The 24,257-nt window shown below is 61.3% G+C and overlaps 4 protein-coding genes across 5 annotated transcripts in view; 3 read left to right on the top strand and 1 right to left on the bottom strand.

Moving 5' to 3' along the window:
- B4GALNT4 (beta-1,4-N-acetyl-galactosaminyltransferase 4) overlaps window positions 1–10,328 on the bottom strand; it is a 31,282-nt gene extending 20,954 nt beyond the window's left edge. For both annotated transcript variants that reach the window (XM_076343598.1, XM_076343599.1), the window contains exon 1: window positions 10,171–10,328. In XM_076343598.1, coding sequence (XP_076199713.1) covers window positions 10,171–10,321 — 151 coding nt within the window. In that variant the 5' untranslated portion in view covers window positions 10,322–10,328. The remainder of the gene's footprint in view (window positions 1–10,170) is intronic.
- Window positions 10,329–14,716: 4,388 nt separating this feature from the next.
- On the top strand, window positions 14,717–16,521 carry LOC143162753 (dispanin subfamily A member 2b-like). The gene is made up of 2 exons (XM_076343316.1): window positions 14,717–14,948; window positions 15,941–16,521. The coding sequence occupies exons 1-2, from the start codon at window positions 14,733–14,735 to the stop codon at window positions 16,139–16,141; spliced, it is 417 nt and encodes a 138-aa protein (XP_076199431.1). The 5' UTR covers window positions 14,717–14,732; the 3' UTR covers window positions 16,142–16,521.
- A 3,764-nt stretch (window positions 16,522–20,285) lies between these two features.
- LOC143162752 (interferon-induced transmembrane protein 1-like) lies at window positions 20,286–21,713 on the top strand. The gene is made up of 2 exons (XM_076343315.1): window positions 20,286–20,501; window positions 21,450–21,713. The coding sequence occupies exons 1-2, from the start codon at window positions 20,286–20,288 to the stop codon at window positions 21,615–21,617; spliced, it is 384 nt and encodes a 127-aa protein (XP_076199430.1). The 3' UTR covers window positions 21,618–21,713.
- Window positions 21,714–22,633: 920 nt separating this feature from the next.
- Window positions 22,634–24,132, top strand: LOC143162751 (interferon-induced transmembrane protein 5-like). The gene is made up of 2 exons (XM_076343314.1): window positions 22,634–22,905; window positions 23,636–24,132. Exons 1-2 carry the CDS (start codon window positions 22,720–22,722, stop codon window positions 23,783–23,785), a joined length of 336 nt encoding a protein of 111 aa, XP_076199429.1. The 5' UTR covers window positions 22,634–22,719; the 3' UTR covers window positions 23,786–24,132.
- The last annotated feature ends 125 nt before the right edge of the window (window positions 24,133–24,257 follow it).

Genomic DNA, 24,257 nt, shown 5'->3' with positions numbered 1-24,257 from the left:
CCCCACCCCAATGAGCAAACCGTGTCTGGAGTGATGGAAAAGGAGATGGATGGATTTAGCTCGGTGCTCCAAGAAATCCCCCCTGGGGGTGACCATCTGCTCTCCTGTCTTCCCATTCCTGCAGCAAAATCAGCACTGGACGGGAGATGCCAAAGCTGCCTCCAGCCCAGCTGCGAGCAGCCTCACCACTGTCCATCCCTGAAATGCCGGTGGACTGGGCTGCAACGGGTTGCCAAAACCTTCTAGGCATGTTCAGAGCTGCATCTTAACCTGGATCCCTACCTCCCGGTAAAAAGATGAGCTGGGAAGCAGCACCACCCCCCATGCACAGGAGATGGGGAAAGGCAAGGAGAAACCAAATCAGAGCCGGAGCTCGGAGCATCCCCACCGACGCCAAGCCCTGTGGTCTAAACCAGAGCTGGAGATGGGTTTTACTACTCACAGAAACACGAACCTGGGATTTGCTGCTCTCCTCAGCATCCCAAAGCTGCTCCCCAGCACATCCCGAAGCCAGGGGTGAGATGCAGGATGAGCACCAGTCTCAGGCTGCCCACCCCAAGGGATAACTTCATCCCACGTTGCACTTCCCAGCAACGCAGGGCTGCTCCCCATTTTTGGCTTGGGGAAGGAGCCTGCCAGAGCAGCCAGCTCCAACGCTCAAAAATCAGGCAAAGCCTTTGGAGGCTGGAAAACACGGGGGCCTGGGTTAATGCCCTTAATTCCCGCTGCCAGCTGCTGCAGGAGACCTTGGGACCAACGCAGGAGATTGCCGAGTGACCTTCACAGGCACGTGCCACTACCTCACCTTCCTCAGAGGATACAAATACAAGAAGAAAGGCCAGGGAGGAGCTGGGATGGGATGGATGCCCTGCATCTCCATGCCACGAGGAAGCGCTGCTCAGGAATGTGCTGGAAACACCAGGACAACACTGCGAAGGTCAGGATGCCGAGTACCCCAAGTCTGAGCTGACATCTTTTGAGGTCCACCACCCAAGTGAGGTCTGCGCATGTCCTGGCTGCTCCTGATCTCTGAACTTCTGCGGGATGCTTTGAGCTCTCCAAATCCAGAGGGATGGGAGAGGGACAAAGCTTCTCTGGCATCCAGCCCAGCTACTCTGAGTCCGCCTGCACAGCTGGGAAACACTGCAAGACTTCAGTAAAGAAACCCTTGCCCATCCAGACCATCGCATCCATCCCCTCTGTCCCCATGGAAAAGGGGAACTCACACCCTACCAAACTAATGAGCCCACAAAGAAAGTCAGAGAAAAAAAACAGCCCTTCTCTTGGGAAGGGCATGGTGGTGGAAAGAAAGGGGACAGGGCCTCACTCATGGTGGCACGTGAAGCTACGACTGTGCCAAAGGGGAATGCCAAGCCCCCAGCGAGATGCGGTACCCATGTTGGGAGGATGCCAGCGAAAGAGGGATGAAGGCAGCAACTCGAGCCAGAAGACGCGCCAGGGATGCGGCAAGCAGGCAAGCAGCTCAGGGGGGACCATCCCGAGCATCTGCCGTGGGTTCAGGGAATAGAAAGGAGGGCAGCCCAACTCCGACGCCTTCCCAGGGCAAGGAATGGGGCAGCTCGGGGGGAGCGGGGCTCTGCCCAACAAGTCCTTACCAGCGAGAGGGGACACCAGATCCGCAGCTGCAAAAGCAATGGGGTTAAACTGGGTTTACACCCCCCGGGGAATTCAGGCTGATCTCTCCCTGCCTTCATGCGGGCACACGAGCTCGGCGGCCAGTAACAAATTAGTCCCAAACCACATCAGGACCGGTGGCAGAGCGATGCCTGGGGGGTGTCCACCTCTGCAGGAGCCAGCAGAAAGGAGAAGTGCCCTCCCCAGGGCTCTGGTGCCCGTCCTCGAACCCTGGAGAGCTGCTAACACTCCTGTTTTCCCCTGCAACATGACCGGTGGCATCTCTCCAGCCATGCAGGACTGCTCCACACCCCAGCACATCCTCCCAGGATGGTGCCACGGGGCAGAAAACCGAGTCCATCCCTCGGGACTCAACCCCCACGGGCTGAACGGGGGCACCCTGCCATGATGGGGCTTGGGGGGGAGTGGAAAGAGCAGCAACGTGAAGCGAGGCGACATTTAAACCCAGACACAGCTGCAGTGAAGGTGGCAGCATCGGTGTTTTTATTAAACCCACCGGTTTAATTACCAACAGCCCGGTGCTCTCCAGCGCAGACACAGCCTCAGAGCCAGCTGCCAGAGAAGAGAAGCGCGAGCATCCCTCCACCAAAGCTCCTAACAAGCTGTTAAGCAATTATAATTAGCCAGCAAGGAGTCAATATTGCAAACCCCCTTCCACCGCCGCAAAAACGCAGCACTGCCCGCCGCGCTGCCTGCTCCATGGCACCCGGGGGGAAACCCAGGCGGCGGGCGCTCACACGGGCCGGCTGGCAGCCAAGTGACAGCAGATGACATTGATGGGGTCGAGGAGAATGGGGCTTGTGACCGTCATGGGGATGCAGGCAGGGGTGCAGGATCAGTCCCCCAGACAGCCCTTCCCTGCCTGCTTCAGTCACTCTTGCCTGCTTAGATGCCGCTTTTACCTGCCGCTGGCTGAGAAAAGGGTTTCGCTTCGGTCCCTGGGTCACTACCTCAAGGCACAGACGCCTTGCTGAGGGAACTAGAGGAGTGAGGGGATTTTTTTCCTGCCTCCCCCAAACCAATGCTCTTCATGCTGTTTACCCACTCTGTGACATCGCTCTCAGCCGGCACAATGGAAATTGATGCAAATCGCTCAGGGCTGGCGATGGAGCTGCCAGGAGACCACTCAAGCTGGCAAACACCCACCAGGAGAGGCAGCCCCGACATTTCCATGCTCAACTCAGGGTCAGATGCTGTCCATCGACAGCACCCAGATCTCCCCCATTTCCACCCAGCTCGCACCTCACCGCACATCTGTTGCCCTCCATACCCCATCTCCTCCAGCATTATTTCATTTTGCCCCAGCTCCAAAGCGTGCTGGAGCAGCTCCGGCCGGACCACCCACCCATCCCCCCCGCCCTGCCCATTTTGATGGAGACGATGCTCCCTCACGGCCCTCAGCACAAAGGTTTCGCTTCCTGGGACACAGCCTCCGGAGGAGGTTACTCATAGCCTGTGATGTGCTGGCAATCAGGCAGAATTCATTTCAGCCTAAAAGCACTTCAGCCTCCGACCTCCACGCTGCCCTGCAGACAGCCCGTGGGGTTCACCATTTCACCTGCCAGTTTTCCAACCTGTTTCAGCCAGCGTCTGGTTTATCTCCACCAGCCCCGGGTGCTTTTAACCTTTTCCTTAGCTTTAATTTGGCAGCGAATTTGGCTGAGCTCTACCCCTCTGCGGGGACCATCCGCTCCTGTTCAGCCTCCCCCATGAAATCCTCCCGCGCATCGCACTTGTGCGGTCCCTGCCGGTCAGCAGCCGGCTCCCACCCGTCTCCTCGCCCAGCTGAAATCCCTCCATCCTGCCATTGCCAAGGCAGCCAGCCACCGATATCTCAGGGTGGCTGCTCATCCCCTCCCAAAGAGCGGCTCCGGAGAGGCCCGGCTGCGGCACGGCACGGGAAAGGGATGGAGGGGAGACACACGGCGGTGCTGGGAAGGATAAAGGTCCCCAAACACCAAAGCAAAGAGCTCCTGGTGCTTGGTAAAAGCTTGTACCATGGGGTGTGGAAAGCATTCGCCCTCCCCGAGCATCTCCAGGTGTATAGCAGCTACGCCTTCAGAGCAGAGCGTTTTCCTAATAAAAAAGCCAACATCCCTGCCCTGGCCCTCGCAGCCGTCACCTCCGGGCCAGGGGAAGCCAAACGCGATGGCAGCAGTCAAGACGTGTGTCACCCACTGAGACGCCCTTATGGGTAACCCACGGCACCTCCCGGCACAGCCACAGCCACCCAAGCGCCCGCTGCCGGAGCAGCGCCGTGCCCAGTGCCGTCATGGGCTCAGAGGGCATCGAGCCAGCCGGCTACAGGACAGGGCTCCTCTGCATCGTGTCGCCGCAGCCGGTCCCGGCACGCCAGAACCCACCTGCTTCTCGCCTCCCCCTCTGCCGCCGCGCTCCCTCAATCGCCTCTTTGATGCCAAAGCCGGCGGCACAGAGAGGGCTGTGAGCACGGCCGTGCAGCTGGCGCCCGGTTGGGGATGCGCTCACCTCCCCGCATCCCTCCGAGCCCGGTGGACACAGGCAACGAGCAAAGGTCCCCGCCACGCCAAATCCCCCAGGATGTCGTGCTGGATGAAGGGAGCTATGGGTCCTCCAATGCCCTCCCTGGGATGCTCTGAGAGCTGCTCAACTCCATCACGGCACATCAAGGCTGGAGGAAAAATGCCATGCGTCTGAGGGACCTGCCGCCCCTTGGCCAGCCGGGCTTTCCGGAGGCCCTTTCCATATGGATCCGCCTTTCTCCCAGACACAGAGGAGGCGACCAGTGACCCCGGCTCACTGCAGAGCATCAACAGCTCTACAGCTAAAGGAGACTTCAATAGAAGCCCCGAGAGTAGGAAAACAGCGCAGGAAATTAATCGACAGCAAATGCCCACATTAAAGGGGATGGGGAATATTTTTTATCAGGGTGTTTTATGTCTTTTTTTAATGCTTTTAAAAGGACTTAAGCTGCCAGGACTTGGAAGAGCCTCCATGGCTGAGGAGCGATGAAGGGACAGAGCACTTTGCTCTCTTCTCCTTCTGCCGTCACCGAGGTCCAGCGGGACCCGCCGACCCATCCCCACACAGACACAGACATGTCGAAACCACCCCCTCTGCCCGGGGTCTGGGGTTTCTGCAGAGACAGGAGCGACAAACGTGCCCACAACATCCTTTCCCTGGGGAGGGACCACGCAGCTCGCAGGAGGGCAAAGCAAAGGGCGAAGCATCCCTAGAAATAAAGCCGCGTTCCTGCTCCTGCCGTCACACGCTCAGTGCCGGAAATCCTGGGGTGCGCAGGGCGAATCCCCCGGGATCCGCTCCCACCCTCGCCTACCCCGCACCTGAATATTTCAGGCAGAGGGAGCAGGACCCAGGGCCAGGGTTATAAAGCCCTTTTCCCTGGGTATGGGGTCAGATCCAGGCTCCCCCCACACCCTGCCTTACTGGTCACGGCTGCGGGCAAGAGGACCGGCTCTGGCACTGAGCCCCCACGGCCGAGCCCAGCTCAGGGTCCCCACGCTGTCACTCCAGCCCGCCATGACCCTGGGAACAGATGGCTGGAGCAGAGACAGGCCCAGGCACCCTGCCCCATCATACCGCTGGGGTGCATCACAGCGAGCCCTTAGCCCCTCCAAAGCAGCAGCAGGAGGGCAGAGTTAAGGATAAATTACCCCGGCGTAACCCATTTGTTTTTGCTTCACTATCAAACACTGCAATTCCCCACCTCCCCTGGCTTCAAGGGACTTTTTTGGGGTCCCCCCCAGATGCCAAGGGGACCAGGTCACAGCCAGGCTGGGGAGAGGTGCTGCCGCGGGGTGGTTCAAAGCCAGTCATGCCTTTGAATAGCCAAATTTTTGCTTTTGAATAACCCAAAATAGGCACGTGCCAAATTTTTCCCATACTTCTCCCCCACCACCTGCCAAAAAGCCCCGAGACGCTCACAGCCCCTCCCAACCAAAGGACAGGGCTTGCTTGTCCATCCATCCACCTCCTTTTCCATCCGGCTCGCTCTTGGCAGGTCCAGCACGGTGACAAAGAGCCGATTCAGGGCAGCAGGGCACCTGAGCGGAGCAGGGCAAGGAGCCCAGGGCAAACCGGGCCACAGCCCAGCAAGGAAGACGCGGGCTGCAGGGCTTCCTGGCCAAATAAACGGTCCCAATGACACCAAAACCAGCCCAGCCCCCTGGCTCCAAACCTCCCTTTTTGGCAGCAGGGATGGGACCAGCTTTTCCCGGCACTGGGACCCAGTGCCGAGGGGGTGTCCGTCCGGAGAAAGCAGCCTTTTCTAGCAGGGATAGGAGAGTGGGGCGGTGCCAAGAGAAAGAAAAGCAGCACCACCTCCTCACAAACCCCGCTGCCCTTCCTCTTCAAAGGGCTCTCTCATCCTCTTCCCTACCTGCTCCCGGCATCCCTGACAAAAGGAATGAAACCCACCGCTGTTTGCAGCGTTTCAGCCTCCCGATTAAAATCAAAGGATACATCGCAACCGCTCTGTCCAAAAGAGATGCGTTATCCCCTGCAGCTCAGGGGAAACGCTGCTGCGCGACATCCCAAACCTTCTCCCTCCTGCCCTCCCTGCGTGCGAGACCCCGAAGGACAGGTCCCCAGGGAGGGACAGGCAAGGACAAGGCTCTGCAGGCAGCGACGGCTGAGCCGAACAAAGAGCATCCAACCCATCACTGCCTCCGGCTCACAGCATTTTTGGGAGCCCTCTGGACCACGGCAGAGGGGCGTCCCCTGCTCCCGCACGCCGGCAGCTCTTCTTCCAAAGTTCATGAGGATGCGTGCAGCCAGACCCAGGCAGTGCCGCATCCTGGGGGTAACAAGAAGCCCGGCTGGGTTTTCCTCCCCAGACGGCCCCGCTTTAGCCGTGAATTGGCTTTAGCATCCTCCTCGCCTCCTCCAGCACACATCCTGCACTCCCCCAGTCGCAAAACCCTCCCAAAACCTGGTTCCCAGCACCACTGCAATACCCCCATGTGCTAAATCATTACCCCGGCGAGACGGCTGCCGGGGAGAGCAGGACCAGCCCCGCGCCCCTGCTAAGAGCCATTTTAGAGTTTTACTGTAATTTCTTTTCCCTTCTTCCTTTTTTTTCTTTTTTTTTTTTTCCTTTCCACCTGGCACGCCAGCATTTCCACCCCATTGACTCAGAGCAGTTTCCAGCCGGGAGAACACCGTAATGGCCTCATTATTTCAGATGAGGAATCTGTGTGTTCAATTAGGCAGAGAAGGGTAATTATCTACTTGTAGAAGATAAGAAAAGGGGGGATATTTTATCAGGGACATGGCTGGGAACCGTGCTGGTGCTAAGTCCCCAGATGCTCCAGCTCCACATGTAACCGCCGGCTGGGCCAAGGGGATGCAGGTACCCCCCCGAATAATCCCCCCATGCCTTCGCTGTGCTCCTCAACTCACGCAGACCCCACCACTGCTGCTTGACCTGGTCCTCCCCAGCTTACATCCCTCCAAGCTACCAAAAAGCCTCATGCCCTGCACCTTCAGCCTCCAGAAAGTGTATCTGCTTGGTGATACTTCATTTAATGAGTAATTAACCTTTTTTTTTTTCCATACATCCTCTGCCAGCTGACGCAAGCCGGGCAGCATCCTCAGCAGCAGGCAGACAGGTTCTGGCTTACAGTGGCAAAAAAAAAAAAATAAAGTCAACTCCAAATCTCAGACCTTTTGGTACGCAGACCCTGGCGGTGATGCTGAAGAGCCCTGCATCCTCCCCAGCCACCTCACCCCCTCCAGGGACAAGTGTCCCCCCCCATCCCTAAGGGGTCTGGGACCAGGACACACCAGAGCTCCCCGCAGCGGGGTCCCAGCTGGCGAGAGATCCCATGGCCGTACGGATCAGGAAGGAGGAAGGAGACACACGAGCCGGGAGGGCACGGTGACCTCCCCCTCCCGCTTGCTCGCCTGAGACCAGGGACACCCGCTAAGCCCCGGGGAATATCGGGTACCGGCTGCTTTCCGTTGGGAACGCAATGCACGCCAATGGCTGCGCTCCACCACCAGCTTGGGGGGGGTCTCCCGCGAAAGCTGGGAGATGGAGAAGAGCAAACCCCATTCCCACCACAGTGGGACCCCCGTGGCCACAGGAAGCAAGCTTTTCCCTCCAGCACGACGCGAAGGCAGCTTCAATGCGAGCGAGGTGGAGGGGGAAAACATCTCTGGGTAGAGGGGAGCTGCCCCGGAGCCCCCCTCCAGCACAGCTCTGCCTTTCAGCTCTCCCCACGTCTCAGCCCCAAACCCTTCCCTCTCCCCCCAAACTCTCGCACCAACCTTTTTCTTGAATATATATTTTTTTTCCTCGGATATATTTTTTTTATTCCTCTTTTTTTTTTTTTTTAATTCCATTCAATATTTTTCCAACTAAAACGGCTCCCTGGCTCTCCCACTCCAGCTCTCTGCTGGCTTGCAGCAGCAGGACTAGGGTCCATCTACACGTGACTGAATCTCTTCCCCAGCCTCCACCCAACCCCTGTCCATCACCACACTTCAAAAAAAAAGGCTCAGCAGGACCTAAACTCCAGCCTTGCCACACGTTCGCCCAGGCTTTAGGCACCGATTGGAAAATCCCAGTGCAAGGAGCAGCATCTCCCTGGAGTCCGGTCCCGGACAGTGGAGAGGGGCATGATCCAGCCCAGGAGAGGTCCAGCTTCCCCTGGGGAAGCACCCACCTCACCGCACCCCAGCCAGAGAAGATGCCCATGCTCCCCATGGCATGGGGCAAACCCAAACCCCACCGCCAGACCAGCGGAAAACACCACCGGAGCACGGTCCTCACCCAGCACCTCCCAAACCGCGATCCCCCCACGCCATCCCCATCCACTGAACATTCCCATCTCTTTCCCCACCTCCCACGGAGCCTCTTCTCCCCCAAAGCCACGCGCCGATCGCATCCCAGCTCGCAGCCGTTCAGCTGCGCTGCAGCCGCAGGGTTTCCCTGCTGTGAGCCGGAGCAAGGCTGTGCATCTCCTCACTGCTACAGCCAACCCTACGGGCCCCCCTCGGAGCATCCTGAGGGGCAGGCTGGGATGCAGGGCACGTAGGGAGGAGTTGGGGGAGAGCAGGAATAGGCACCCACAGGTTCAGTACCCAAAAAACACACCCAGGGAAGGCGCTTGCTCGCCGGCATGCAGGCATCGCTCTGTGCATCCTCCCCGGATGAAGCTGTGGAGGAAAACCTCGTCTCACCCTCGCACCTCTGCATCCCAACACCCGGAGGGACCCCAATCCACGGTTTTCACAGCCAGCCATCTGCAGGGCCGGCAATCCCGCGCCATCTCCCCGCCTGCCCGAGGCTGCCGGTCCCGAAAGAGGAAGGACTCGGCCCTCCTTAACACCAGGATAATCGCGGAGACACGGGGCAGCCACTTGCAGTTAGACTTCAGTAACTTGTGGCTTTTCCATTAAGCACGACCCTGCAGCAGAGACAAGAAAACAAGCGGCGCAGCCTCCCCGTAGCCGCTCCTTTGAGGCGATGCACAAGCAGCCTCATTTCCTGCTTCTCTTATTAGCATTATCCCGATTTCCCCGATTTTACCGTAAGGCCCAAAAATTTGCAGGATCATGCTGCTGCTACGGTCGGAAACTTTGGGTTTGCCAGCTGAGAGGCTTCACCGGCCTCCAGGACTGCTCTGACCCACTCAGGAAAGCCATTTCTTGCCTAAATAAGCACTAACTCTCATTTCTTTCTAATTTCTTTTGGATAAAACCTGCTATGAGAGTTCAGTCCGAACAGAAACGTTACAGCTCAAGTTTCACCCACCACTATTTCGCGTAGTTTTATGCCACCCGAGCAGCCCAATGAGGTCTGCAAGGGTAAAGCCGGGAGCAATTAATCACGAAGCTGAACCGTAGGGCGAGCGCTAGCACCTGCCCCTCCGGATTAGCCCTGCCGGAGCATCCCAGATTGCATCCCCAGGCGTTAGCCGAGGGCTGGAGGAGGAAGGGTTTTTTTCCGATAGAGAAGCACAGGCTGAGGAACTGTTGGGAAAGGATGGGAGGGTTGGGTTTGCCCCTTCCAGGCAGCGACGAGTGGCTATAAATGGCCTTCTTTGTCATTGCAGCCAAAGCGGCGGGCGGAAAAATGAGGACGGAGCCGCTCGGGGGACACACACACACACACACACGAAAAACACCCGACTGGTCTGGGGGTCCCTCCTGGGTCTCCTCCGGTCACCCAAGTCCCTGAAGGTGGAACGCCAGGGTGCGGTGCCGAGGTGCCCTCGGTGGGGTCCCGTTATCCCCAAACCCGCCTGGACGATGCAGGATGGAAAGCCACCATTGGGACGGGGGGGGGGGCTCCCACCCCTGCGGGTGCCGGATGAGAGCGGAGCCGGGGGGGGGGGGATGCTCTGGAAGCCCAGCGTGGTGGGGGGCACCCACTACCCTTTGAAGGGGGAACACCCAAACCCCACCGAGGCCTCCTACCGAGGGGTGATGGAGGCCGGGGGGGGGGCCCCCCGGTGCTGCCCCCGGTTGGGAGGGGGGTGTCGCCCGCCTCCCCCCCGCCCCGGTTACCTCTGCCGTAGGCGAAGGGGAGGCGCAGGGCGCGGCCCTGGCGCACCAGGCTGATGTGGAGGTAGGTGAACCAGACGGCGAAGGTGAGCAGCACCAGCAGCAGCAGCAGCTTCAGCTGCTTCCGGAGCTTCTTCACCGGGAGCCGCGGCATCCTGCCGCCCGCATCGCCCCCGCCGCCGCCGCCGGCCTAGCCCCGGCCCATCGGGCCCCCCGCCCGCCCAGCCCGCTCGTTACGGGCCGGCTGCGAGGGCAGCGGGGCGGCGGCGCGGTGACCCCCGGCCGCCCGGTGCATCGCCGCCGCCCCGTCGCGCCGGCACCCGCGGGTGGGGGAATGAATGAGCGGGGCCGCGGCGGGAGCGGGGGGGGGGGGGGGGGGGGGGTGCTGCGGCCCGGCCCCGCCCCGGCGGCGCTGCCGCCACGCCCCCTCAGCCCGAGCGACGGCACCGCCCGCCAGTCGCGAGACGGCCAGCGCGGGCCTACCGCCAATGGGCGCCCCGCGGGGGAGGAGCCCGCGGAGGCGCCGCGCGTCTCCACGCCAACGAGCCGGCATCCCCGCGAGGCGCCGCGGGCGAGGCCATGCGGGGCGCGGGGGGGGGGAGGGTGACCGTGTCCTCGTTCCCGTCCCTGTCCCTGTCCCTGCGCGGCGGGGCGGGAGCGAAATTGCTCTCCGTGCCGCGGGGCCCGGCGGGGCCGGCAGGACGGGTGGCGCGGGCCTTGGTGGGGCCGCCCCCCGACGACTCCCCCCCCGCGGCGGGGATGGTACGTTCCCGCGCGGCCGCGGCAGGGGGCTGCGGGGCCCGGTCCGGTGCGCGGGGGCGGCGGGATCCTCCCTCACTGGTGCGAGGATCCCCCCCGACCCCCCCTCGCTGGGTGCAGGGATCCCATGGGGACGGACGCAGGGATCCCTGGGATCCCCCCTCGCTGGGTGCAGGGATCCCGTAGGGGCGGGTGCTGGGATCCCCCCGACCCCCCCTCGCTGGGTGCAGGGATCCCATGGGGACGGACGCAGGGATCCCTGGGATCCCCCCTCGCTGGGTGCAGGGATCCCGTAGGGGCGGGTGCTGGGATCCCCCCGACCCCCCCTCGCTGGGTGCAGGGATCCCATGGGGACGGACGCAGGGATCCCTGGGGTCAGCCCTCGCTGGGTGCAGGGATCCTGTGGGGGCGGGTGCTGGGATCCCCCAGATTCCCCCTCGCTGGGTGCAGGGATCCCATGGGGACTGGGGTCCCCAGGATCCCCCTCGCTGGGTGCAGGGACCCCCAGGGCCGAGGCCGCTTCTGCCGGCGGGGCCGTCTGGAAGCGCGAGAGCTGTAGCTTGCCTGTGCAAAGCCGAAGAGTAATTAACAACAAGACTTAATTATGCCGGCAGCGACCAAGGCTGCACCGCCGGAGGGTTACAGACCGTGCCACCTTGAAGGAGCCACTCGCCAGGGCTGCTCCTCAGGGCCTCGGCCCTGTGCCCCCCTGGGCCACCTGTGCTCAGCCAGGCTGAGACCGGACACAACTCACTTCCCCGCTGCACCAGCTGGTTTTTCCCTCCACAGCGCAGTGACGAAAACATCAGATTTATTTTTTTTTTCCTTCTCTCCTTTCCCGCTCCACAAGTTGAGGCAGCAGCTCCTCCTCGCTGCAGCTTGGGACTGGGACAAAAACGCGCGAGAAACCTGTTATTAGAGAAGGAAATACATTCGCAGCTGGGAAAACTAGAGGGCACCAGTGCTCTGGTTTGTGTTTCCCTGTGCTCAGCTCCCTTATGGATGTGGAAGGTTAATTAGCTCATAATTAAGCCCTGTTTAGACAAACAGGCGGGGAAAGTGGAAGCTCGGTCCTCATTAGGAAGCGAATGCCCACCGAGCCCCGCAGCTGGCTGGGGCAGCCAGGGGCTTGCAGGGCTGCCCCAGCCAGAGGAGGAGGAGGCCGGGATGAAGGGGATCTCTGCACAAGGCTCTCCCAACAGATGTGGAAGATGCACATCTGGGGAAATTAAGCCGTTATTTCCCCCATTTTTTTGCACCTCTCCAGCAAAGGGAGCAGGAGGCCATGGGTTGGTGCACGGCTGTTTGCACAGCCTTCGGCCAGGGGACCGAAGTTCAGCCTCTTCCCACCCCACCAGCGGCCCTGTGGGGGCCTGGGAGGTTTGGGAATGTCGGTGGGACGTCCCAAAAAATTTGTGACTGGTCCGTGCTGACCAAGGAGAGAGGCTGGGACACAAAGCACAGAATTACAAGAGCGAACATTCATGCACATGAGGAGGCCCAGCCAAATCGGGGCACCCCAAATGTGGCTTCACGCAGGGTTCTTATACCCTTCAGTCGCTCAGGTACAAGATGACTTGACTAATCCCTAGCACCCACGCTACCGATTACTAATCAACATCAAACTTTGCAAAGCATCTCTAGTTTTGCAGCATCCTTGCTTGCTCGTCTATTGATCCAGATGTCCCTGGAGTCAGTCTTGCTGGAGTTACTGATCTATGACGCCAGATGACGCTGGGAGGGTTTCAAAGACGTGTCAGAGGGGCTAGGACGCTGGCGTTATCTTGGTACCCAGGGTATCCTTTATCCTTCATGGACAGCTCTGAGCTTCCAAGAAGGAAAGTCCTTCTTTCCAGGGACAAGCTGTCCTTTTGTTTGTTTTATTTAAGCATGAACACTCCCAGAGTTGCCAGCAAAATTTTATTACCTCCTTATATTACAGTGTATAATGTGAATTAGGACATATTGACAAAGTAAATACACTGTCACACTATAAAGACTGGTTGGTGTATTAGTTAGGGAAGGGAATTTTTGTAAGGGGGATGGTGCCCTCGGGGACCGCAGGGAGCCAGCACAGGGCTTTTCATCGGTCCCAAACGACGTCCCCAACAAGTGGCACCTTCCGGACTCACCCCATATTTGTGGGGGACAGAGTCGGAGCCGGGCTTGGGTCCCTCTGCAAGAGCGGGGTTTGTTCCTGGCTGCTTGGACCCTATAAAGGACTGCCTTAGAGGTGGCAGAGCCGGAGAGGACGAGCTCGCAGCCAGCCACAGCCCGTCCCGGTGCTGCCCGAAGCTGCTCTACCCCCACACCAGCGGGATTTCAGGGATTTCGCAGACAGGCACAAGCCCGAGCCCTTCGCACGGCATCCTGCCAGCGATGCGCTCAGCCCTGCCTTGACGAGGTCTCTGGGAAGACCTCCCCCCCCCTCCAAAAAATTAGGGGAGTGCCGATCCACGCCATGCCAAAGGGATGATAATCCTGGCCAGGGCTTCTTCTGCCAAAAGCCTTTCTCCTTGATGGAGCTAGAAACTTTAGGGGCAGTGAAGTTGTATCCCATCAGCCTCGACCGTTTGCACACACCGAAAATCAAAACTGCCAGCGGGGAGCTGGGGTTTTTGATGCTGAAAGCGGGGAGGGAAGGGGGGTTCCCAGTGCCACATGGCAGGAACCTTATTTAGGGTTTCTTCACCAAGCACCCCGAAACGCTCACAATTGACCCCAGAAGGCCACCCTGGGTGGGAACAAAGATGCAAAAGGGAAGAAGGGGGCAAAGAAAAAGGGGGCAAAGAAGGGGGTAAAGAAGGGGACAAGGAAAGAAGGGGGCAATGAAGGGGCAAAGAAAGAAGGGGGAAAGAACAGGGTAAAGAAAGAAGGGGGAAAACAAGGGGGCAAAGAAGGGAACAAAGAAAAAGAAGGCAAAGAAGGGGGCAAAGAAAAAGGGAAAAGAAAGAGGACAAAGAAAGGGGTAAAGAAGGGGGCAAAGAAGGGGGCAAGGAAAGAGGGGAACAAAGAAAGAAGGGGGGAAAGAAGGGGTGTCGTGGTTTAACCCCAGCCGGCAACTAAGCCCCACGCAGCCGCTCGCTCACTCCCCCCCAGTGGGATGGGGGAGAGAATCGTGGGGGTAAAAGTGAGAAAACTCGTGGGCTGAGATAAAGACAGTTTAACAGGTAAAGCAAAAGCTGCGCACGCAAGCAAAGCAAAACAAGGAATTCATTCGCTGCTTCCCATCAGCAGGCGGATGTTCAGCCATCCCCAGGACAGCAGGGCTCCATCACGCGTAATGGTGACTTGGGAAGACAAACGCCATCACTCCGAACGTCCCCCCCTTCCTTCTTCTTCCCCCAGCTTTCTATGCTGAGCATGACGCCATATGGTGTGGGATATCCCTTGGGTCAGTTGGGGTCAGCTGTCCCGGCTGTGTCCCCTCCCAACTTCTTGTGCCCCCCCAGCCTGCTCGCTGGTGGGGTGGGGTGAGGAGCAGAAAAGGCCTCGACTCTGTGTCAGCGCTGCTCAGCAGTAACTAAAACGCTGTTTCCAGCACAAATCCCAAACACGGCCCCGCACTAGCTACCGGGAGGAAAATCAACTCTACCCCGGCCAAAACCAGCACAAGGGGACAGGCGGGGGATCGCCCTTGCCGCGCAGCGGGAGGGCGGGGGGGCTTCTCCTCCCCGGGAAGGGGTGCCCGGACGGGGCGGCCGCGTCCCGCCCCGATCTCGGTCTCGGGGAAACGAAACCGCCGCCGGGCGACCGCCTCCCCCCCGGCGCCGCCCCCCGCCCGCCGCAGCCCCGAGCCCGCCGGCATGGAGCGGTCGCGCTCGCTGGGGCCAGCGCTGCCGCCCTACGAGCCGCTGTCGGAGGGGCTGGACATGGAGGGGCTGCCCCGCAGCACCGTCGTGTCGGTGGAGCCGTCGCCGCCGCCGCCCCCTCCCCGCGACCACCTGGCCTGGTCCCTCTGCACGACGCTGTACGCCAACATCTGCTGCCTGGGCTTCATGGCGCTCGTCTTCTCCGTGAAGGTGGGGGGGTCCCACCGGCGGGGGGCCGGGGGGCGGCGGGAGGGCGCAGGGAGCCCGGCCGTCGCCTGCGTCGTGGGGTGGGGGCGGCCCCGGGGACCCCACTGAGCCCCTGACCCCAGGGAGACCCATGGACCCCGTAGAGCCCCCAAAGTCAGGGAGTCCTGTGGACCCCACAGAGCCCCCAAGCCCAGGGAGATCCGTGGACCCCACAGAGCCCCACCCCTGGGGTGCCCCATGGAGCCCACAGAGCCCCCATGGAGCCCACAGAGCCCACAACCCCAGGGAGATCCGTGGACCCCACAGAGCCCCAACCCTGGGGTGCCTAAAGCACCCCACAGAGCCCCCATGGAGCCCACAGAGCCCCCAAGCCCAGGGAGATCCGTGGACCCCACAGAGCCCCAACCCTGGGGTGCCCCATGGAGCCCACAGAGCCCCCATGGAGCCCACAGAGCCCACAACCCCAGGGAGATCCGTGGACCCCACAGAGCCCCACCCCTGGGGTGCCCCATGGAGCCCACAGAGCCCCCATGGAGCCCACAGAGCCCACAACCCCAGGGAGATCCATGGACCCCACAGAGCCCCAACCCTGGGGTGCCTAAAGCACTCCACAGAGCCCCCAGGCCAGGAGCCCCATGGACCCCACAGAGCCCCCAACCCCAGGTAGCACCGTGGACCTCACAGAGCCCCAAACCCGAGGGTGCCCAATGGACCCCACAAAGCCCCCACTCCATGGACCCCTGGTTCCACAGAGCCCTGGCCCTGGCTGGAAGCTCTGGAGAAGGCAGGGGTTTGGGGCAGTGGGGGCAGTTGGCACCCCAGGGTACTCCTGGTACCCTGGTGTTACAGGGGGAGCTCAGCCCAGTGTGGCAGCTCAGGCTCGCACAGCCCGTCCAGCTCCTCTCCCACCCAGGTGCAGCCTGGAGCCCCCTGGGGTGTCCCCCTCCGCTGGCTCCCCCCAACCCCACTAACTCTCCCCTCCGCACCCCCCCCAGTCCAGGGACCGTAAAGTCCTCGGTGACTACAGCGGGGCGCTCAGCTATGGCTCCACTGCCAAGTACCTGAACATCACCGCCCTGCTGCTCAACATCTTCCTCATCATTCTCCTCATCGCCCTGATCGCTAGCAGCACCATCAGCGTGGTGAACCTCTTCAACCAAGAGCGGGAGCATCATCCCTTCCTCAACCCCACTTAGGCCTTCCCTTGCTCCGCGGGCAGAGCATCCCCCCTACGTCTGCTAGGAGCCCGCGTCACCCCTTGGAGCAGGGGGGGATGTCCTCCATGCGGCCCCCTGCAGCCCGCTGGGGTCCTGTCCTGCTTTCCTTGCGGCTCAAAGCCCCTGCGGAGCCCTCTCTGATGGCCACCCTCGTTGGCCTCCTGGGAAGTGCCTGGAGACACCTCTCCTCTGGCAGGAGCCGAGCACCCAAAAACTGGCTGTAGCAAAGGGAAAGAGTGTGCTTTTCTGCTTGCCGCTTTGCTCTGATTTTATAGCCCCAAGTGCCTCTAAGAATAATCCTAAGGAGAAGCGCCTCGCTGGGAGAAAACCTGGGTCAAATAAAGGTTTCTTTCACTTTTGCCCCTGGCTCGGTTTCATTTTGGCGGGGGGTGGTTGGGGGTCCCCCCACCCCAGCTTGGCCGGCTGAGAAACGGCATCCGCCCTCGGGACCTGCCTGGAGAGGGAAATTGTCCCTTGGCACGGAGCACCACAGAGATGATGCTCAAGGATGCGCCAGGCTCGGTGAACCCGGGTACTCGTGGGGAAGAGGCATCCATACGGGATGCAAAGCGCTTGTAAGGCTCACCCCAAGGATGCGGGTAGCACCTCATCTTTGCCAGGGTGTCACCAGGAGCACCCCCATCCTCACTGACCCTCAGGAGGGGGCTAGGAGCAAGCGGAGCTGAGAGCAAGCTTGATTTTTGGGTGGGGGGCTGTGCAAAGGGCTTGAGCAAGATGAGCTCGAACATGACTGTGCAGCCGTGCGCAGGGCAGCAGGGGCCGGGAAAGGCTTCCAGAGAGAAGGGGAAGCTGTGGGTGGTGTGGCTCCATCCCAAATCGCCTTGCTGCAGGAGAGAGCCATACAACTCAGCCCTGAGAGATGGGGCGGCGCTGGGACTGCCGGGTGATGGGGGTGCCAGCCAGGCAGGGCTGCTTTTGGGGCGAAGTGAGACGGCACCCCCCCTCTCCTCCCCTCCAAAGCTTTTTCAGCATCAAGCCTTCACGCCAGCCATCCCCGCCGCCTCAGTGTAAGGGCTGGCTGGGAAGCGGGCAGTAATCCTCGCGCCTCCGGGGCTGCCCGCACATGGCACTCGGCTGCCCAGCTTCGGTGGTGTCCGAAGTGACCCGGGCAAGACCCTGCGAAAAATCCTGGCTGGAGCCTATCTGGCAGAGCTTCGAGTATGCAGTTGGCCTGGCTTCCCCTTTCCCCAGCTCGCTGTAAGCCTTTGCGCTCCTCGCCCTTGGCAGGCTCAGGTCTGCAGGGCTGGGGCCCCACGAGGATTGGGAAAAAAAAGGCCTTTTGCCTTTTTTTTTTTTTTTTTTCCTCTCCCCAAGAACATTAGGCTCCTGCCAAGAAGCTGCACTCATAAATAAGATGTCAGAAATCCCGCCCACAAAACACAACAGTTATTTGTCGCAGGATCCCTGGCACCAACCTCCTGGTGAATCATTTATTCCTCTGCTTCTTCCCATAAGAGCAAACAAGCATGTGCTCCCAGTTGCAACCAGGGCTGCTCGCTGCCCGCCCGGCTCGCAGGCCACCGACATGCCCTCCAGCAGGATACCAGATCAAACGTCCCCATCCAGCTGTGGGGGTCAAGAAGTTTTATAAAAGGGCGGCAAACCCCTGCTCGAAAACATCGCCCTGACCTTTCAGGCGCTTGGCTGCTTCCTTACAGCGCTGGCAACAGCCGCGTCCCATTATACAAGGGGTTGGCGGCGCGCCAGCGGGATGTGCTGGATCGCGCCCACCCCTGCGCTCTCCTTCCTCTTCCTGCTTTCTCCCCGACACCCCGGGGAAGGAGCAGGATCCAGCCTTGTTCTGCCCAAATACCTCGCAGCACGTCGCTGCCCCCGGGGGTTTTGATGCCCATCTGGGGTGGCACAGGGTGTGGGCTTACCGTACACCCCCAGGAGCTCTTCCCCCCCTCCTCAATCAGCCAACACATGCAAAAAATCCTGGGACACATCTTCCTAGGGACGCTCTGCAGCCAAAAACCCACCAGGGCGGTCCCAGTCCGATATCCCTGTTGGGAGCAGGATAGAGTCGGAGAAGGAGAAGCAGCCCCTCACCCTCCGCACCACCCCAAAACCCTCCCGCGCCTCCCCAAAGGGCAACTGGGCTTTTTCAGCAGCAGGGAGGAGCAGGGCAACAGTGCTCCAAGGACTCGAACAGCCTGTTCGTGCTCTTAAGGCAATTGCTTCAGGCTGTTGGCAAGTGGCCACCAAGCCCTTGCGCTCCCGGACACACTGCCAGAAGCAAGCGCCGAGCGAGCGGCAGGACCCGTGCCGGCCCTCGACGAACCATGTAACTCAGCAAGCCGCTCTCAAACCAGCTGAACAAACCTCCCTCAAACCTAACGGTGCCGCATTCGCCTTGCAGACCCTTCCCTCACGGCCCCACTCACAAGCATCCCCGGGGACTAAAAGACCTCCCCAAGGGCTGGGGGAGCAGGTGGGAGCGGGGCCAGGCAGAGGCGCTGGAACGGCAGCAGCAATGTTGGTTGAACTTTGTCTCCCTGCTTTCTAGCATCTCGTTTGTTCAGGTGCAAGGGCAAATAAATGAAAAAGCTGGAAACACAGGCAGGGAGGTGGGAATTTCAGTGGGCAGTTGGCGCCGAGCTCGGGTCGGTGAGACACCAGCTGTAATCCTGCTTGTGCCGAGGGTTTGTGGGAGATGGGATCCCTAAACGGACGTTCAGAAACAGTGGACAAGGAACAAAGCGGCTGCACTCGGTCCTCGTGGCTGCCGGTTGCCCCTGGCCGGCATCCCGACACTGCGGGTCCTTTCACCTCCACACGAGCTGGAGAAGCAGGTGGTGCCCCATGGAGGGACCCCAGCACCCCAAAGTGGGGAATCCCCCCCGCTGGGCTCTTGCAAGCAGCTTTTTCGGCAGCACCGTACATCAGGCGTTGGGGCTGCAGAGGAAACACTCCCCTGAAATCCCCACTGAGCCCGAGCCCTCCTCCATCCATCCCCTTGCCCATCCCCGCCGGCCTCCCCACTTCCCGCAGTGATTCCTTAATTATCACCACGACCTAATGAACCTCATTAACCTCAATGAGCGTTCCCATGCCGCCAGGGAAGTAGCTGAGGAAAAGAAAAATCTTTAATTTCCTGTGGGTTCGGGACAAGTGATGTCAGGGGCTGGGACTTTCAGATCTGCACCCAAATTACCGGAATGGCCAGAAAACCTACGTGGCAGCAAGCACAGGTGACGAATACTTTGTGCCTCCTGGCACAACCCTCCACTCTTCCTGAGTGGGGAAAAACCCATTTGTCAAGAAAATACCAAGGCTGGGTTTCCCTTCATCAGCCTGTCACTTGGCCTCCAGGAGCCAGCCACCGAGCAGGAAGGATGCTGATGTTCCTAAACCCACATAGTTTGTAGCTCTGTGCCTTGGTGGTTTTTTGATTCAGATGTTTTTTACCTCCCTGCTGCTTTCTTGAAGCTTTCTTCTTTCTTTTTCCACCCCTCAACCTCTTTTTGGCAGCCACAAGACCTCATCACGGCTACGAGACCTTGTCATGGATGCCAAAACCAAAGGGAGGAAAAAACCCTTGAAACCCAACATGCAAATCCAGCCGTTGGGTGACCCCCACCGCTGCTGCCGGCTTTAGCCTCCGCGAATGGGGATCGAGCCCTTGGCAGTGGTTTGCAGCTGGGGAGGGGGTTTCGGGGACTGGTGGCTCCCCCCCCCCCACCGGTGGCGTGTCCCCGCTGTGACTGAGCAGCCCCAGCGGTGCGGCTCTGCCCTGCCCTGCCCAGGGCAGAAGTCGCTTGTCAGCCCAAGAGGGCAAAAAGCAAAGAGGAACAGATGAGGCGCCCGCCCCGTGACATCGCCCGACCCATGGGCATCGCCCGACCCATGGGCATCCCCCTCCACCTGCCCCCCAGACCATGCCCGGGGCTGCGGCTCTCCCCCCCTCCTGGCCCTAAGCCCCCAAACCCACCTTGGGAGCCCACCCCGCCCCGCAGCCCGTCCCCCAAGAGACCCGGTGCGCCCATCCCAGTGCCCTGCGTGGTGTCAGGCAGGGTGGCCCCACCCCGGCAAACCTTTACTCTTCCCTATAAATAGCCCAGGAGCCTGTGCCTCTGCTCCTCACCGGTGACGGGCTGCCATGGAGAACTTTCCCCAGTCCGTCAGCATCAACATGCAGCCCTACGGCAGGAACTGGGCAGGTTCCCCGGCCACCGCCTTTGGCCCCACCATCACCTCTTTTGTTCAGCCGGAGCCCGTCCCCAACCCCCAGGACTTCGTGCTCTGGTCCTTCTTTAACAGCATGTTCTGCAACCCCTTCTGCCTGGGCTTCATCGCACTCGTCTTCTCCGTTAAGGTGAGGGGAAACTCACTCCCATCCCACCACCTCCCTGCCCGGCTCGGGGGTCCCACCTGCTGCCTGCCCCCATGCCAGCGCTCCCTAATCCCACCTCTTCCTGTCCCATCTTGTCCCACCCCACCGAATCCCATCCTGTCCCATCTTGTCCCACCTCATCTCACCCCATCCCATCTGGTCCCACCCTGCCCCAAACCGCCCCGTCCCCACCTTGCTCCCACGAGACACCCTCCCCCTCCCTCCTGCCACTTCCAGCCCCACCACGCCGCTCCGCACCCAACGTCCCTGGCAAAGCCACCGTTCGAGGGCCGCCCGTCCTCCTTCGGTGCTTTGGGAAAGGGGGACCTGGGCAGGGCGGCAGGTCCGGCTCTCCTCCCGCGGACTCCAGCAAGCCCCGAACTGTCTCCCACTGGGGGTATAAGGTGGCCAGCCGGCTCCCGGCTCCCTCCCGTGGTCCTCCCGAAACCACCGCGAGCCTTCGACCCTACCGGAGATAAGAAACAGCTGGTCCCCACGCGCTTTTCCTTTATTACCTTGAAAGCGAGTAATTTTTAAATGGCGCCCTGGTAGCCATAGAGAGGTGCATGTCAGCGTCTGCCGGCACCGTGGGAACTGCTGCGTGGGCGCTTCCAACCTGACCCCCCCTCTTCTGCCCAGCTGTCCCCCTCCTGCGCTGCTGCCCCAGCCCCCCAAGAGGACTGTGCAGCGCATTGCCAAGCGTAATGGCTCTTAATAAGCCATTAAGAAAGCGCTTTCAGGCTGCCGCGAGCTGCGTCAGCCTGGGTTTCTTGGGGTTGCGGCAGAGCCCGGTGGATCCCGGTGCCAGGCTTCGGTGAGGCCAGCTGCTCAATGGCGAGGGAGGCAGGGATGTCCCCTCAGCCCAGCGCCACCACCGCCGCCGCCTGTCTCGTGCCGTTTCGCTACCCTTCTCCCTCTCCCAATCCGCAGGCCAGAGATAAGAAAATCGACCAGGACCCGGCAGCTGCCGGCACCTACGGGAGGACAGCCAAGCATCTGAACATCGCAGCGCTCTGCCTGGGCATCGTGGGTACCATCATCTTCATCGTGCTGCTGGCTGTATACTACAAAAACTTGCGGGTGGGCAGCCACCTCTAACCCCGTCCCACCAAGGAGCAGCAGCACCAGGGCTTTGTTTTTCCTTCCCCTCCACCCCACTCATCCAAAACCCACCCGCCTCGCTTGTGGGGGAGATGTGCGGCTCCTGTGGGACCTTTCTCCCCACTCCCACTGGACAAGGGGGTGTCCTCAGGCACACTCCTGGTGCACCCTGACTGAGACAACCCTCTTCAGCATGAATCCATGGGGTGAGCTCACGGCAAATAAAGCTCCTTCCCCACCCTTCTCCTTGGAAATGTCATGCTTTTGCATTTTGGGAGGCGTTATTCCCCCCGAGGCATCGTTATTCCCCCCACCTTGGGGGGCCGGGGCTACCCCATAACTCAGACGAGCAGGGAGGCAGGGCTGAGCAAGGAAGAGCAGCAGGAAAGGGGCTTGGAAAGGGAGTGCCATGTTGGTGCTATCAGTTAAATATATACACACACACCCTCGCAGGGCTTCTGGCATGTTTAGAGACGCCCCACAGCCCTCCCGGACCAATTTCTGTGCTTCCTCCTGCCTGCATTATCTACCATCCCAGGCGGAGATGGCCCCTGCGGGGAGGGGGAGTGCCAGTCTCTGCAGCCCCTGCCGAGGATGGGGCTCAGCGGGGGAGCTGGGGGGTCCCACCTTTCCTTGCGCCTGCCTGCCTCTCATTTCGGCACCCTGAAACCATCCTCCAAGCCCACACCTGTCCCTGCCCCACCTCGCTGCCAAGGGAGCGGCTCTCCAAAGGGGAAATTTGGCTTTTGAGTCCCCAAAGCTCCCTTGAGTCACCTCTGAGTCCCCAAGGTCCCCTGGAGTCCACAAAGTCCCCTTAAGTCCCCTCTGAATCCCCAAAGCTGCCCCACACCCACCAGCTTACGCTGGGTGGGGGTACAGGGACACGGGTGACCGTGCCCTGGGTGGCAGTGCCACCCACCGAGGAGAGGGCTGAGCCCCAGGGTGGCACCCGGGGGGGGGGGGGGGGGGGGCTGTCCGGCCGCTCCGCCCGCGCTGGGGGGCCCGGGCCGGCGCTGGAGGCGGTGCGGGGGCCCGTTCCCCTCCCCGGGCAGGCTTGGTTTCATTTTCCCCAGCTCTCGGCTGTCAGCTCGACCCGGCTATGAAGTCCCAGCAGGCAGAGGTGTCCATCCCGCTGCAGCCCCCCGGGCGGGGCGCGACCCCCGCCGCCGACCCCGACAGGCTGCCCCGGGACTACGTGGTCTGGTCCCTCTTCAACGTCCTGCTGGGCTACGGGCTCGCCTACCTGGGCTGCCTCTGCTTCCCCGCGCTCGTCTTCTCCATCAAGGTGAGGGGGGGGACGGTCCGGGGACCCCCACCTGCCAGCCCTGCTCCACTGGCCAAGCCGTCCCGGGACCCCCGACCCAGCCCGTCCCCCCAGCCAGCTCCTCTCGGGACTTCCCGAGCCAGCCCGGCCCGGGACCCCCGACACATCCCGACACCCCCCCCCCGACCCGGGACCCCCCCGCCTGAGACCCCCTGACCCAGCCCCCTCTGATGCCACCCCTGCGCTGAGACATCCCCCCCGATCCGGTTCCCCTGACCCAGCCCGACTCGGACCCTTCCCCATCCAGGGAGCTCGCCCCGCACCCGGGACCCCCGACCCGGTCTGACCCGGACCTTTCCCTCGCCTCAGGCCCCCCTGATCCGGTCCCCCGCTGACCCAGCCCTCTCCAACACCGCCCCGGGCCCCCCCGATGCCCCCCCCCCCCAGCCCGCCCCAGACCTCTCTCCCGTCCCAAGACACCCAGATCCGGTCTCCCATCCCAGACCCCCCCTGATGCCACCCTGCCCAGGGATCCCCCGATCCACTCCCCCTGCGATCCAGTCCCTCGCCGAGCCTGCCCACCCCGAGAGCCGGGACTGCGGGCAGGGGGAACGGGCAGTGCCCAGTGGCTTCACCCCTGTCCTGAGGCGATGCATCCCTAAGGTCCCAGCACCACCTTGCGGCCACCCCTGGACCAGGCTGCGCCCCCAGCCGGGTCCCCCCCTGCTGAGCCCCCCATTTGCCCCCACAGGCCCGCGACTGCAAGGTGCTGGGGGACCTGGAGGGTGCCCGGCGGCATGGTGCCCGTGCCAAGGTGTTGAACATCATCTGCTCCATACTGATGGTCCTCATCGTGGTGGCCATCATCGTCGTCATCATCGTGATGTCCACCACCACCTGACTGCCGCGTGGCCACTGACCTGCTTGCTGCCAGCCCATGGGGTGCTTCTCCTCTCCCCTCCTCCTCCTCCTCCTCCTCCCAAAATGTCCCTGTGTCCCTGCTTTGGGCGTGTGGCGCGCTGAGAAAGAGAGTGACACCCTGTCCCCTCGCTGCCTGCACCCCTGGGTGTCCCAGCACAGCCACCACATGGAAGGCGATGGGTGGGCCAGGCTGGGATGCGGGGGACAGCCCCCCTTTCTTCTTCGTTTGTGTGCCTCAGCAGGGATCTGCTGGGCTTCCCGGTGTTTAACCGAGCTGTGACGCGTGTATAGGTCGCTGTTGCCACAAATAAAGCTCGCCCTGCCAAACCCCCTCGCCTGTCGCCTTATTCACAGCGGGGAAGGAGAAGAGGGTCCTTGTGCATCTTCGGGACAGCCTCCTCCTCCCGCTGCTGCTTCCATGGCTCTCTGCCTCCATCCCCGCCATGGTGCAG

The sequence above is a fragment of the Aptenodytes patagonicus genome, chromosome 7 (assembly GCF_965638725.1).
Source record: "Aptenodytes patagonicus chromosome 7, bAptPat1.pri.cur, whole genome shotgun sequence".
In the NCBI taxonomy this organism is placed as follows: Eukaryota; Metazoa; Chordata; class Aves; order Sphenisciformes; family Spheniscidae; genus Aptenodytes; species Aptenodytes patagonicus.
The sequence above is the reverse complement of the archived record's forward strand: the minus strand, read 5'-3'. Positions and strand labels throughout refer to the sequence as shown.

Bases quoted from the DNA above. Each gene is read 5' to 3' on its own strand.
- LOC143162751 (XM_076343314.1), top strand. From the start codon at position 22,720: ATGAAGTCCCAGCAGGCAGAGGTGTCCATCCCGCTGCAGCCCCCCGGG. The intron at 22,906-23,635 runs GTGAGGGGGGGG...TTGCCCCCACAG, and splicing joins CGCTCGTCTTCTCCATCAAG to GCCCGCGACTGCAAGGTGCT.
- LOC143162752 (XM_076343315.1), top strand. From the start codon at position 20,286: ATGGAGAACTTTCCCCAGTCCGTCAGCATCAACATGCAGCCCTACGGC. The intron at 20,502-21,449 runs GTGAGGGGAAAC...CCCAATCCGCAG, and splicing joins CACTCGTCTTCTCCGTTAAG to GCCAGAGATAAGAAAATCGA.
- LOC143162753 (XM_076343316.1), top strand. From the start codon at position 14,733: ATGGAGCGGTCGCGCTCGCTGGGGCCAGCGCTGCCGCCCTACGAGCCG. The intron at 14,949-15,940 runs GTGGGGGGGTCC...CACCCCCCCCAG, and splicing joins CGCTCGTCTTCTCCGTGAAG to TCCAGGGACCGTAAAGTCCT.